This window comes from Grus americana, chromosome 28 (assembly GCF_028858705.1).
Source record: "Grus americana isolate bGruAme1 chromosome 28, bGruAme1.mat, whole genome shotgun sequence".
NCBI lineage: Eukaryota > Metazoa > Chordata > Aves > Gruiformes > Gruidae > Grus > Grus americana.
The window spans coordinates 3,395,378-3,409,784 of NC_072879.1; the positions used below are offsets into that span (position 1 = coordinate 3,395,378).

At 51.7% G+C, this 14,407-nt stretch overlaps 1 protein-coding gene across 2 annotated transcripts in view; it reads right to left on the reverse strand.

Annotated features, from left to right (window-relative positions):
* Window positions 1-14,407, reverse strand: part of STK11 (serine/threonine kinase 11) — a 43,352-nt gene that overhangs the window by 1,624 nt on the left and 27,321 nt on the right. The window contains exons 8-9 of one of the 2 annotated variants that reach the window (XM_054805175.1): window positions 8,855-9,048; window positions 318-552 (exon numbers count right to left, since the gene is read on the reverse strand). In XM_054805175.1, the coding sequence (XP_054661150.1) occupies window positions 344-552; window positions 8,855-9,048 (403 nt within the window). In that variant the 3' untranslated portion in view covers window positions 318-343. Of the gene's footprint in view, window positions 1-317; window positions 553-8,854; window positions 9,049-14,407 lie in introns of those variants that run through there. The other variant, XM_054805176.1, reaches the window with a different exon arrangement.

Sequence of the window (14,407 nt, forward strand, 5' to 3'; positions counted from 1 at the left end):
GGTAGAGCAGAGCGAGGCAGACAGCAGAGCAGGGCACAGGGAGGTCCCCACTGGGCTCCGCACACACCCTCCCCCCCCCCCCCCCCCCCCGCAACACCACAGGGGATCCAGGGGACACCAGGGACATTTGCAGAGGGATGCTCAGGAGCCAGAGCTCTCCCCTCCACACCCAGACTACGTAACACCCCTTCACCCCTTCCAGCTCCCTCCTGCTGCCCACGGTTGGGGCAGGCTCAGATGTGCCCCCCTCCCCCCAGCCTTTCCCTGGGCAGTGACCCATGGTGGCCACCTCCCACGGGGACCAGGTTGCCACGTACCTGTGCAGAGCGTGGGGGCTCCCGCCTCACTGCTGCTTGCAGGTGGAGAGCTTGCGGATCTTGCTGCTGGCGGAGCAAGCCTTGCGGGAGGGGTTGGAAGAAGCGCTCGCCCGCCGCTCTGCCTTCGATTTGGTGCTCAGCTGTCCCGTCTCCGTCCCGTTCATGCACACAGCCTTGGGCAGCCCTTTGCCGCGGCTCTGCCCGTTCTGCCCTGCCTCCTCCTCAGGCACCTGTCCTGCAAGGGAAGGGAGACGGTGAGGCGGAGCGAGGGCAGCGGCCCAGGAGAATCGCCTCCAAAGAGCAACCCTTCCATCACCCGCAACACATGCTGCTCAGGGAAATCAGAGACCATTCCTACGCCTTAGGGACCACGGGAGAAGCAGCCCAGATGGGGGAGAAGCAGCCCAGATGGGGCATGTGTGAGGCGGGGAGCCCGAGACTGCATCTCCCTCCCCGCTCCCACCAAGGACTGTTTTTACCCCTGTTTCTCCAGCACACAGCAGCTGGTGGTCCCCAGCACACAAGAGGAAAGAAAACCCGAGGTGGTGAGCGAGAACATGGGCACAGCCAGTCCAGACCTCGAGAACAGTGTGCCCCCACCTCCCTGGGCAGCTGCCGTGCCCACCCTGCACCCCAGGCAGCAGCCCAGCTCCTGGCGGGGGAGCAGAGGGGCCGCAGTGGAGGAAGTCTCTCCTCCTCCCCCCTTCTCTGGAGGAGGATGCAAGTCCCAGCCCATCCACCGACCCGCGGAGTACCCAGTAATGTGTTTGCAGAGCAAATGCCCACCTGCCTCTGCGGCGCAGGGGAAGCTCTGCTTCACCCACGGCAGCACAGCCACGTCTGGCAGGGGCCGGGGTGCTGCCCATTTAGGCAGCGATGCAGCAGCTCAGGTATGCCACTGTCCCCCAACGGGGACACCCAGATGGGAGAGCGGTTTCAGATCAGCCCCTCTCCCCTCCTCTATGGGCTCAGTGTGACTCAGCACAGCAGATGAAGAGCCATTTCCAGAGGCATCTGCCCGCTGCCACGGCTGGACGAGGCCGGGCTCGCATCCCTTCACCCGGGGAGCGACAAAGGGTGAAGTGCAGCCTGGAGCGGGAGGGGACACCATCACAGCCACTCCCGCGGGTAATGTGGTGCAGCCCCCAGCCAGACACAGGGTTTGTGAGAGGATTCATCAGGTTCCCAGCTCCCCCCCACCGGATCCAGCCGAGGCAATTTCCTTCCAGCAGGAACGTCACGCTCCAGGGCCCTTCAGTTATGACTCAGAGGTTTGAGCGGAAGCGAAGGCTGTAAGACGATTATGTGTAATTTTCTTTAAAGGATGCTCAATCCTTTCTCCGCCAAGGCCGAACAGCACGTCATCTCTCTGTACTTGCGCCAACAATCACCCCACTTGCCGAGCTCGGGGAGGAGGGGGACACACACAGGGATGGGGGCGGTGGGAGAGCCGCTTCTCTGGGGAACAACGGGGGTCTGCCTCAGACCCCTGCACTCTCCTCTGCCTTGCTGCATCCCTCCTGTGTACCACTGTGGCAACAGGGCTACGGGGGTTCCTTGTCTGCTCTGCTCCTGTCCTCCATCCCGACACGGCTCTTACAGGGAGCCTGCCAGCTACGAACGGCACAGTGTCCTCCAGTCCTCCACAGGCAAAGAGTCATTTGGGAAACAAAAGCTGCAAGGGGACACGGAGGTCACGTTGTTCAAAGTCACCTTCAGCACCCACCTTCCTCTCCCCAGAGGGCTCATGCTGGGGAGAGGGATCAGAGACTGGAAGCAGCAAACACAGCAGGAGCCTGGCCCCAGCCTCTCTGCCTGGTGGGGTTTGGTAAAACCTCACCGGCACAGAGACGGGGACCAAGGCACAGGCTGCAGCAGGGCAATACCCAGCAGGCTGGAACAAAACCACATCCTTGGAAATAAGGCAGCAGATTGAGCATTTCCATGGCCAGCCTGGCCTGGCACAGGCTGCGGGCACCAGAGAACCAGGGTGCTCACCGGGGAGGGGATTCCCCCCCTAAAAGCAGGCTTAGCTGCTGAGTTGGGCTCAGGCAGGAACTACCTTGAGAAATTACCCTGTAATTGATCCGTAGATCAAAGCAGACAGTTCTTCAAGCTGGTCAGCTGCGCCCCCGGCTTGCTGAGAGCATGGGAGCACCTTCCCGGTGCTGTGGTTTGGACATTCCAGCACACCAGAGCGAGGCCTCCGGCTGTGCAAAACGGGGTGAGGGACGGCTGGTCTGCCCCAGGCACGGGATGGGGCCTGGGAACAGCGAGGGGGGGGGCAGGATGGGTCCACCCACTGCAGGGCGACCAGTTTACAAGCGCAAGTGAGTTGGTGAGCTGCCCCTTGCACCCTCCTCTGACGGCTCCACTAAGTCCTGACGCAGCTCCCAGTTCTGGCTTGTTGCCGCTTACCTGAGCGCTTCTGCCTTGCCACGGGAAGGATGGATTCACCGGGGACGGCTGCTGGCTTCGCACACCCGTGCCTATCGCTGCCAGAGCCGATGGCATCCACTGTGCTCCTCAGGGGGCTGTCTGGCCTTGCACCTCCTGAGAAACACAGCCCCAGCCCCACGCAGAGCTCGGCATGCAGGATAGAGGTACCCCGGAGATCTGGCCTTACCTCAAACACCCTGAAAGTGACTGGCCAGGGGAGAGGCTCAGGAGCACAGAGCTCTGCCCAGCTGTGCACCTACAGACCTGCTATCGACCTGATCGGCTTCCAGCTTTGACCCCTTCGGAGGGGGAGACTCGCTAGGAAGGGCCAAGGGGCCCAAGCTCTGGGACCCCCTCCGGCAGACCCCAGGGATGGGGCTCTCCTGGGGAGCAGGGCAGCCCGGCCATACCCCATCCCAGAGCTCAGGGTTTTTCCTCTTCTCCCCACATCCCAACTGCATGTCTGCAGAACCTCAGATAACCCCATTCAGAGCAAAGCTGAACAGTTATCCTTCCCCTCCCTCAGCTGAACTTGGGCCAAATCCATTAACATTTCTGACTGGGGAGGGAAAAAAAATAAAATAAAAGTATCCAAACAGTTCATTTGTCTTTTGTGTGACTCTTTCCTCCTCCCCCTCCCACCCTGCTTCCAAAGCGCAGTCCCAGGAGTATGGATACCAAGGAGGGAGGGTGAATTGCAAGCTAATTTTACCTCCTTCACCAATGACAGCTGCTGACGTTCAAATTAATGAAAATAAAAAACCAACATGGGATGAAGTCTTGGCAACTGTCTGCCCACGCGGAAGCCAGTGACCCAGTGCTGTGTCTGTTCGAACAGCTATATCCTACCTTACCATTACCGGCTGAACAGCACTAAAAATAAAATAAATGAAAAGGAGGGCTGAGAGAGGCATTGAGAACGTGCGTGTTCGTCCTTGCCACCTCTCACATTTCTTAATGGCTCCATCCAGCTCATTCAGGCACAAAAAAAGGTTTCAAAATAAAACCGTGAAGAGCTTTTGAATTGCTGTGTTTGTCAGACACAAACACGCATACATTATTTGCGGCTAGAAACGCACCTTTTCAAGCGCCAGGCATTACTTAAAGACTCCAGTCCTGGCTCTATTTTCCAGCCTCAGGCTGAATGCTAAGGGAGCAAAACAAAAACCCCCACGACCCAGAATCAAGCTACACAGCCATTCGCCTCTGCAGGAGGACTGGGCTGCAGCAGAGGAAGGGGTTAACGGTAAATGAGAAAAAAAAGCAGAGCACAGCCTTCTAAATCTGAAACGCAGCACAAAAGCGACAAGCAAGATGCTTACATTCATCTATTGCATATGCTGCCTCTCTCCAAAGGAAAAGGCAGCCACTTCTGGAGAGGATGCTTTGTCACGTGTTCAATGCCACAGCTACTCTCCTCAGCGCTTCCCTCAGATGAGATGTTTAACACCCATTGAACCAGGGGCGTGTAACATTTCAAGCTCTCTAGAGCTGCATAAACCTTTAAATAACCCTTTAAAAATAAAAGCACATTCTCAAAGCCCCTTCTCCCTCTGAAGAAGGCGAGATTTAATGAGGTTCCCTCTTTTCCTCTCCCAAATTGAACACCCACTCCCACCTATGAGTCACTTGTACTCCTGCTCTCGCTGCCCAGCAGAACCACAACTGAATCGATCAGTCATTTACAAGGGTTTGGGGTTTTTTTTTAATTTTTATTTTAATATGGTGTCACTGTTAGAAATGTAACACTCGCATGGAGCTGAGCAAGTTCAAAAGGATCCTGCAGGAAGACTCGGGTATAAAAAGATTACCATTTATTCTCTGTGCAAGCTGCCCCCCCTCCTTCGCAAATACCACGCAAACCCCGGGGCACGCTGTACCCATGCTGGGCTCCCTCCTCACCCCGCTCCTTCCACCAGCTCGTTATGAGTATCGCACTTCTGGTGAGGGGATTTCTGTCCATCCCAAGCACTGAACGTGTAAACTGCACGTTCATCTCCCATCTCACCAGCCCCTCTTACCCATTTTTAGCTTGTTTGTTACCAGCCTTATTTTAAGGGATCTCTGCAAGTGCTGTGAACAGCTTGACCTCTGTCACAGCCTGATCTGAATTTATAGGGTAAAGAGAATGATCCCCACAGTGGACCAGTTCTCAGCTGTTCAGCGCTTAAGTCCACATCAGATCTGTTCCTGCTGGGTCTGGGGGCACACTGTCTTTTCTAGGGCAAGCCAAGCCAGAGGCGATTTGTCTGAGGGAGAAGACTTTGTTCCATGCTCAAATATGTTCCCAAATCATGGGTGGTAAAGAGCCACACGTGTTCAGACTCAACGACCTACCTAAGCCAGGGCCCTGCTGACAGCGACGGCCGCTCGGGAGCAGCACGAGAACATCCAGTACAGAAAAATCCTCCTCCTGCTCCGGATGGTTCCCTGGGGACTTCCTGGACTCAGGCCCACATCTGGACTGCTGTGTCTGACAGCCCCCAAAGCATCCACCCTTCACAGACACATCCGACAGTCACCCACACTACAAAAGCCTAACACCCAAGTGCTGGGAAGAGGATGTTCAGACTGGCTAGAATCAGCGCTTTATTTCACTATCAGCGATTTATTTTGCTAATCTAAGCAATTAAGCAACAACTCTTGAAATAACTGAGAGGTTAAAACCTGTCACCATTCACCAGTTAAGTTTAACCAGAGTCATGTCCAGCCCACCCACCCTGGCTAACCGTAACACGGGAAGTGCTGGTCTGTGGGGCCACAATTAACCTTTAGGTCTCTAATCCCTCCGAAACAACACAAATTACACACAAGAACTTAAAAAAATCTTCCAGTAATTTGCCTGTCATCTTCTGACATGACAGCTCTTATTTGGGTTTAAATGCTGCTGTTTGCATTAGGAGTGTATAATAGCTGATATTACTGCTCTGGAGATGATCTCCCACTGTCACAGTCACCTGCCTGTGCATGTGGGTACATCCAGCTCAGCTGGCAGAGACATGGCTGCTGGAGGAGCACCGGCACGGCCAGGCTCCGGGGCGTGCATGAGGCAGCAATGCTGCCTGTGGGACGTGGTCACAGTCACCCGTTGCTGGAGGAGGCCTGGGAGTGGAAACCAATGGCTGAACGGCAGGAAGGTGTGCATGACTGGGCACAACGCTTCGCCCACTCAGTGCAGAGGGCTCAGCGGCAACCCTCACCCGACCAAGAGGATCTCGCACGCTCTGCTGTTCTTCTTCAGAGCAAGGGCAGAGCACGGTGTTTTTCCAAACACAGACGATAACGTGCAACGCCCAGCTGCAGTGCTGCAGGCCAGAGACCCTCAACAGCAACCAGGACAGACAGCTCTGCCCTGGCCTGCTGGACACACCACCACACACTCATGTTGGAAGCCTAAGCTTCCAGTTTTTAATCACCCTGAAGTGCATAAACCAGACAGCAACACAGGCTAATCACCACTGGAAAAGTTAAAAAGAAACAAAAACATTTTAAAGAGAGTGAGCACAGACAGGAATGCATCTTCTGTACAACATCATTCGTGGGGCAGGTCTGCAGGAATGGGCTGGATTTCATGAGTTGAGTAACCCACTCTGAAAGGGGTCACAAACCATCATCCTCTGCAGCATGCTGAACCCCTACAGCTACGCTTTGCTTAAAAAAACACCAAAGCCAAAACCTAAAGAATTATTCCCTTGCAGAACAAAGTTATCTGCTTTTGAAATAATAACAACTGTCCTGGAGACAGGCAGGATCCTGATGAAGCTTGGGGGAAGCAAGGAGATGATCCTGTGCTCTCCAGCCACTGCCATTAGCTCAAGCCACAGGAAGCTCAAGAGGGCAGTGGCTTTGGGGCCTGGGCTAAGCTTCACACTCCTCTTCTGTGCCCGTGACCGGTGGGAGCACGGCTTCCTCTCCAAACCGCTCGTCACAACTGCTCAGTGCTCCGCTCTGTCCTCTAAGCCCTGCCTCAGCTTCCTCCTCTGCAGCTGGGAATGCACAGGGAAGCAACACAGCACTGTTAGAGACGTGCACATGCTTATTCTCTCTACTGGCACCAAAAGAGCAGTAACGGACTGTCCTGTGGGCGCTCACGTTGGCTGCAAGAAAGTCAAGTGCTAAGAGCAACAGACCTACTCTTACAGAGGTTATCAGCTTGGAAGGCTGGCCCTCCGAGGGGGGTTACGGGCACACAGATGAACTGTACCTTCCTTCTGCCTCTCGAAGCCAGTGCGGAAAGGAAACTGTAAAATGAGGAAGGGATGTAAGTGATGCTTGCTATGGATTTCCAAGCCTGGCAGCCTCATCCCTGTGCTCAGGCCCCACTGTCTGTGACAGGGCTTCCAGCCCCAACTCTTCTGCAGAATTACATCTCACGCACTTACACATGGGCCGTTCCCAGTGAGAGCTCTTGCAGAGGAGAACTGCTAACCTCCAACAACAGGGAAAGCATCCGGCAGGTCCTTCTTTCCCCTGCTTCTGTACTCAGAAAGGCCCTAGCAATCAAGTATGTGCTTCAGTGAGCCTGCTGCGTTTTTAAGAGGATCCCTCCTCCCAAAAAGGCTGCACTAAGCTGTGAGGAAAGGCCCAGCCCCGGTCAGATTCCAGCACAAAAGCCTGTGGTAAGTAAGGAGAGAGCAAAGGACAGAGCACTGTGGGTCACCCAGCTGGCACAGGGACATCAGAAAAGGTTATAAATTACCCGACCATCACCAGTGAATCAGCACTTGGAAATAGATGTATTTCACTTTGATGAGACTCCCTTCACCTTGGCAGGCTCCACCTCCGACCCACCTACATATCCGTTTGGCTGAACATCTGAGCAGCCACCCTGTTGGGGACTGTCACCTAGGACATCACACGGCGTGGAGCGACACGCTGGCTTAGCAAGTTGGGCTCTAAGCAGCCTCTCCCCCTCTCCCCTCAGAAGGTGCTGCCTGGGAAGCCAATCTTCCTTCAAGTTGTTGCCCAAAGAAATTTTGGGCATTGGGTACAGTTTGAGGCTTATTACAATTCAAGGCTTAACACTTTATTCTTCCACGATAGTACTTCAAAAAAGCAGTTTCTGCCCAGCCAGGAAACCAAGAGAAAAACAAGCTCTTCAGTTGCGAGATTTGGTAAAACCAGACCTTGCTTTGACTTGGGTCCACAGAAGTCCACCAGGCCATCAGTAAGGAAAGACCAAAGCAGTTTGGTTAAGTCTTGAACTACAGAAACCAGGACATTCCTCATTGCAAAGCGGGGTCAGTCGCAAGTACTCTAATCGCACTGTGGTAGAGTACACCAGCATCCCTACAAACAGCACTTGAAACCTTCCCTCCAAAACAATTAAACTAGGCTGGAGCAATTAATCTAGAAAGTCATGGTGGTGAGAACACAGGCAGCAAGACAAAGATGAACTGCTGCCCTGATCATCCAGTACCGCTGCTGCCGTGACTGTAAAGCCGAGTGGCTGTCATCTTTGGTCTCCCCACAGACATGCCCTTCAGCCTTCCACTCACAACCGACGTGGCTTACAGGTTCAGAGAGGCCAGAGAAGGAAAGCCACTCGGTTACCACCACTCTGGAAGAACTGCATGGTTAAACCACACACGCCCCTGTACTTACGGGTTGGCTTACCTTAAAACAACAGGAAATCCCTAATAAAGAAACAATTCTGTAACCAGACAGTTACCAAGACCGGAGCAGAAAAAAGGTCTCGGTGTAAGGCTACCAGCACCCTTCTTCCCCAGATGTGCCATCTACTCTGAACACTGAGTCATTTTAGGGCTCTGGTCCAGAATAACTCAGCCTAGCAGAAGTGGGCAAAAGAATTAAACGTGCTAACCAGAGTCCAGCCAGAGCATGCTGTTCCTGACGGCAGGGAGGAAGTTGGCATGTGGGTAACACAGGAAGGGGCACTCTGGCTCATCAAATCAAGGACCAAGGCATCTGGAGCATTGCGGCTCACTCACTATGCGTCACTCACGCCACTTAATAATCAATCCTCTCATCCACTGCTGAAAGGATTATTCAGACCTCGAGGCCTTTCCTAAAAAGCTTTAAACAGACAAAAAGAAATCTACTTCTGCCCTACCCATCCCAGCATCATTCTCTCCTACCTGGTACTGTGAAGTCCTGAGTGTAGATGATATCATCTTCAATGTCATACAAGTCATCATCTTCTTCCTCATTGTAGCCATGCAGATCTTCCAGATAAGGCACCGCCGTCATACTTCTCCACCTGTCCTTTGTTTCTGGGCTGGGAGGTATGGGCACCAGAGCCTCTGCCTGAGCGTGTTTCTTACGAAACCAACTGAAAAGAGTCCAAGAGCAGAGTTTCATCAGTACAGCTTCCCTTTTCAAAGGCACAGAGAAATCCTCGACACTAAGACATGGTCCCCTTCCACCCCAGTATTCAAAGGCACATGCAGTCTGCTTGTGGAAAACGTCCTAGCCAGTTTTATGCCACTGCAGGTTTTTTTAATGTGCAATAACCAAGAGAGGCAAGCGTCAAGAAAGGCCAGTCTGGCTGACAACACTGCAGGGACACCAGCAGCTGTGTGCACTGTTCCACAAGTAGCTCGGTCAGCTAAGGAGAAATGAATGGGTCTGCCCAGCTGTCAGCACATTGGTGTCTGCTGCCAAGACACACCGGAGTGCAGGATGTCTACAGAAGGGCAGCTCAGGGCCTGGAAACAGTGCAGGAACATTTTCTCCATCACCAACTCAAGCCTAAACTACCTACCTATAAATCAGAACATGTTATTAGAGCTGCTAGAGCTCCTGAGTTGTAGTGCCAAAGCAAGCAGAAAAGGAGAAACTTCTCTTGTCCTAAAGCTGAGGCTAATCCAGCACAAGACGACAAAGAAAGTTCGCAGAATGTAAGCCTGAGGAGAGCGGTATTTACTTGCAAGCTCCTTTAATGGGCAGTTTTCAACAAGACCCCAGCTAAAGTGCTCATACTTTATCTTTTTATCCCATCTCTGTCTGAAGGGACTTCTGTTACCATTAAAACCAGTAGCCATAGTGCTACCATCTGCCCAATAAAGGATATCAGCTCCAAAAACTGATCTTAATCAGATTAGGAATCCAACAGGCTTGCACCACAGCAGCATCTCAGAAGCCGTATGGGCGGCCTCTTTCATTTTTATCGCACTTTCATTGCGGGGTTCCAACACCAGACCATCTCTGGGACATCTCTGAGCACTGCACGTGGGAACCAAAAGTTCCCCAGAAGTCCCGCTGGAGCCTTCGCACCCCTCGGGATCCTCTCAAGTGCGGGCGCGAACAGAAGTTCCTCCACAGCCAGGTCACCACATCAACTGCACTCTTGTGCTCACCTTGCTAAGTATTACGTAGATGCCACTTACCTGCACAAAGGGACATTCAGAGTCTTTTACAGCAGAAGGCAGCCTAGAAAGGCTAAGCTTTGTTCACCCCTTTCCAAGTTTACTTTAGGCTACAAAAGGCTGCTGCTTTAGGAAGCAAGTGAAGGTCTCTCTGAAAACACACCTCAAAAGCAGAGCAAGATGGAAACTGATCTCTTCATGGCATATTCACCTCTTGGCCTGATGACACAAGTGCTTCCCCCTCCCTAGTTCGCAGGGGCACCCAGTAACTTCTGGTTCATCACCACTGAGCAGGGCCTGAAGCCACTCAAAGAGCTCTTATAAACCTGAGCTGCCATCTGGTTTTTATCACTCCTGCTCCAAAATCATTTTAGGAAGTAAGGGTTGGATGAACCTCCTGCACAGAAGAGCTGTAATTATAATTTTGTTTTAGTTTTACATTGCTTTGACAGTAGGCCTAAAAAAAGTGGCATTCTAACAAAACTATCCAGCAAAAGCAAGGAGTTTGGAGATAAACAAATGAAAATGTAGCTACTGAGACAAATCAGCTAGGATTCAAAGGAAGAAGTGGCATTACAAAAGTTAAATAAAATGCCATCCCAGCTACTGGACTAGCAGGAAGCAAGCAGGTCCAACATAACTAGATTTTGGCCAAGTTTTAGCAAAGCCTGTGGATGGCTTCCTTGGTGATGCGCATGGCACACAGCGCTCCCGATCCGATCATTTGATTTCCTTTCCTTGGGAGACTGCTTTCATCAGGGAAGTGACTGCCAAGACAGCAAGTGCAGCCGAAGCTGATCCAGCCTGGCGGGAGCATCTAGCCCAGGAACAGAAGACCCAGCACAGGCACCAGCTACTTTTGCCAGGGGCACTGAGCTAGAGGGGTCCAAAGTAAGAGCCAGGGACCTAAGGAGAATGGAACATGCAGGACAGATGGGATCAGACTGACTGCCATTAAAAGGAGTATCTTAAAGGAAGAAAGTCTATAGCAGCTAGTGTTTTTATTTTGCTGTATTTCAGCTCTGCCTCTTTCTTTCCTTCTGTCCTACTTAGCAGGAGAGTAAAAATAGGTTTTTATTAACAGCAGAAACCTGAATCACTGTACTCTAGTCATAATGATTCCATCCTCTGGGAGGTGATTTCAAATACTTGCATATGCATGTATGGTAATGAGGATATAGAGTGAGAAGAGAAATTCATTGAAGTTCTAAGAAAATCAAAGACCTCTTGGAAGGAGCCTCAAGCAATTCTGTATGGAGTAGCAGAGTATTTCCTGGCAAGCAATTTTCCATCAGGGACAGAGATTCTGCCTTCTGCACTGGTGCTAAATGTTATTAGTGAAGATTTGCTCTTTACCTGAGGACCGCTGGCTCCATCAAATGCCCAAATCTGACTCAAGAAGCTACCAGCCACTAAGGCAGCAAGCAGGTGCCCTTCCACAGTGGAACTCTGCTGTCGGGCTGCGATGCAGATGAGATAAAGTCCCTCCACACCCTGCCTTCACACTGACCCTAGCCCACAGGCTGGACAGAGGGCCCTATTTCACCATTTACTCCCAGTTTCACCAATGTTTTCCAAGCCAACTGCCCTGGCACAAACACAGCTGTTCACCTGGTGCTCACAGACTGCTGCTTTAACAGCTAAGGGAAGAGAAAAGCTTTTGCGGATCTCCAAAGCGCCCCTGGCCCAGAACATTCCCTGGAAGAAGCAGATTCCTCTCTGGTCTGTGAAACAGTTCTCGGCCACTCCCAGCCCTCTGAAAGCAAGTGAAGGGAGCAGTAAGGATATCATTTCTCAGTACTTTGCAAGCTTGTTGAGAATGCCTGTGAAGCACAGGAACTCCAAACAGCAGTGGCACAAGCATTAATTGTGATCCTGCCAGTTAAGAAGTGGTGTCCAGACGGGTTGCTATAATCTACGGGGAGATAAGACAGCAAGGGTCAAGGACTGAATGAAAAAAAGAATCTGGGTCGACCGATGCTTAATGAGCCTGTCTGGTTTGCAGCTTCCAAGCTTGAATTTTACATCAGAAGTCATCACTCTGCTCTTTTCAAGTTCGGGTATAAGCAAGGTTAAAATAAGAATCAGTAAGCACAGCTGCAGCTTCCAAATACTTACAGCTAATTCACTTCCCATTCTAGGTCACAAATATTTCGGTTTGCTTGTTTTGTATATGGACAGTTTTCTCTGAAACCAGACACCAAGCTGCAGATCGCTACCCTGCCAGCACGGATCTGTTATGAATGATTCTCCACCTCCCATGATACCATGTAAGGGCTTCAAGCTTGCTGGAAGGTCACCATCACCACAAGAAGCAGCTAACAGCATTCCAGCTTCATTCAGTCCTCTCGCAGACAAACGTGGAAGGCACACAACAGTGTGCCCTGGGGAAAGGCAACACACGCTAGCAATAAATACGAAGGGCATCCCTGCAATCGCTGCTCCAGCTTCTGTGAAATCAAGAGATGCCCACTTAAGTCAGGTTCATATAAAAATAGAAATGAGTAAGAAAGAGAAGTGGTTTTCCCCCAGCTGATGCTAGGGCCAAAGGTAGCAGCTCTGACTCCTACAAGGAGAGGTGTTCCGTGCACAGATGGAGACTCACATTCCTGCACGCCATGCAGAGTCACATTATGAAACTGATTTGCAGAACATGGTTAGAACCACCGAAGATTCCTTCCACGGGCCTGCCAAAGGGAAGGGAAGCAGACCCAGGTGCCTCAGCAAGAAAGGAAGGGAGAAGAGCTTTTGCATGTGTCCCACCGAGGGGAGATTACTGCGTGACACCACGGACGAGGGATGGGAAAAACCCGTGAGCATATGTGCTGCAGCAGAGGTAAAGGGAAATCCCTCTCATTCCCACAAATTCAGGCACAGAAGTCAAGGAGCATGCTCAGCACCTGCAAAGGAATCTACAGTGGCAACGCACATAGATTTCCAAGGGCTCCACGGCAGGGCATCCAACAGCTTCCCTCCAACCCTCCTGGAGGATGCTGTGGTGAGCAAAAGCACCCGGGAAGGTGGCACAGCAGCTTCCAGGAAGTCAGGAGGAGACACTAGTCCAGCAGGTTAATTTGCACCTCCACTAATAAAAGGTGGAAGTGCCTTCCCTTTCTTGCTATAAACTCTTGCAATCGTATCTATGACTGAACAAATTAAGTGTGACACTTCTGGAGAACGAAGGCAAGATGGTTGCCTTGGAAACAAGGGACAGAGGTAGAATTCTGCATCCACTTCATCACTTTAAGTGCTGCAGCAGGGTCAGGGAATTAGTTACAAAATGCAGTGTAGGAGCATTAAGCCCTTCAGCAAAAGCACGGGGTAGAGAGAAGATGGCAAATAATCTCTAGGGAGCAGGTTGCTAACTCCCTGGCTCTTGGCAGCTTTTCTTCACTGTCCTGCACCCCCACCCCAGGAGTACAAAATATACACAGAGGTGAACTAAAAGTGTCAGTTTTCCACCGAACATCATCCTAGCCAGATCCTTCTGGGAAGAGCAGGTTTCAAGACTCTTTCATTGTTATTCAGGGGTCAGCTTCTGGCAGTTCATAAACTTAAGATGACAGGCTGAGAGAGTTTTAATTCATTTCAATTTATAACTCGCAGGTCTGCACTGCACAGATTGACTAGGTTTGAAAAGCCTCTGAAAGCAAAGAAGAAAATTTAGCTTGGTCCTGCTGAATTAAAACAAAGTGCAGAAACATGAGTTTGATGCGGGGGTTCAGCTACAGAGATGAGGAGGGGAGGAAGGCAGCTGGCAGCCATAAAACTACGCAGACTCTTCCTACAGCATTCTTCAGACAGGGCTGCCACTACAGGGGGGAAAAGCATGTGGAGTAGCTGGCAAGAATAAAAGGGAAGAATGGCAGAATTACCATCGCTGGGCAGTAAACACATGCCTGGCTGCCTTCTCTGCCTCCTGCAGCTCTGCTGCTTCACAGTACTTCCTCAGTGTCTCCCCTGACCCACTGATTAAACCTTTTATCCTTGATCCCACTACGAGAGCAAGAAGCATCACTCTACGGAAGGTGAAATGCGAGCTGTTTATCCAGCTCTGGATGGATCCTGCGCACCCAGCTCCACGGCCGTGGGATGCCTGCTCTATGATGCTTCCCTTGGGATCACCCTTTCCCGCAGGACGGGAATGCAGCCCCTTCCCTTCATGCTGACACAAGCCTGTTCTAGCAGCATTTGGCTCCAACGCCAAATCCACTGCCCAGGACATGGGGGCTACTCCCGTTGATTTTCAGTGCACTGTGATAATCTCGACTGTCTGAATGAGCAAGTCACCGGTAATATCAGCTCAAAGACGTAAGGCGAGAC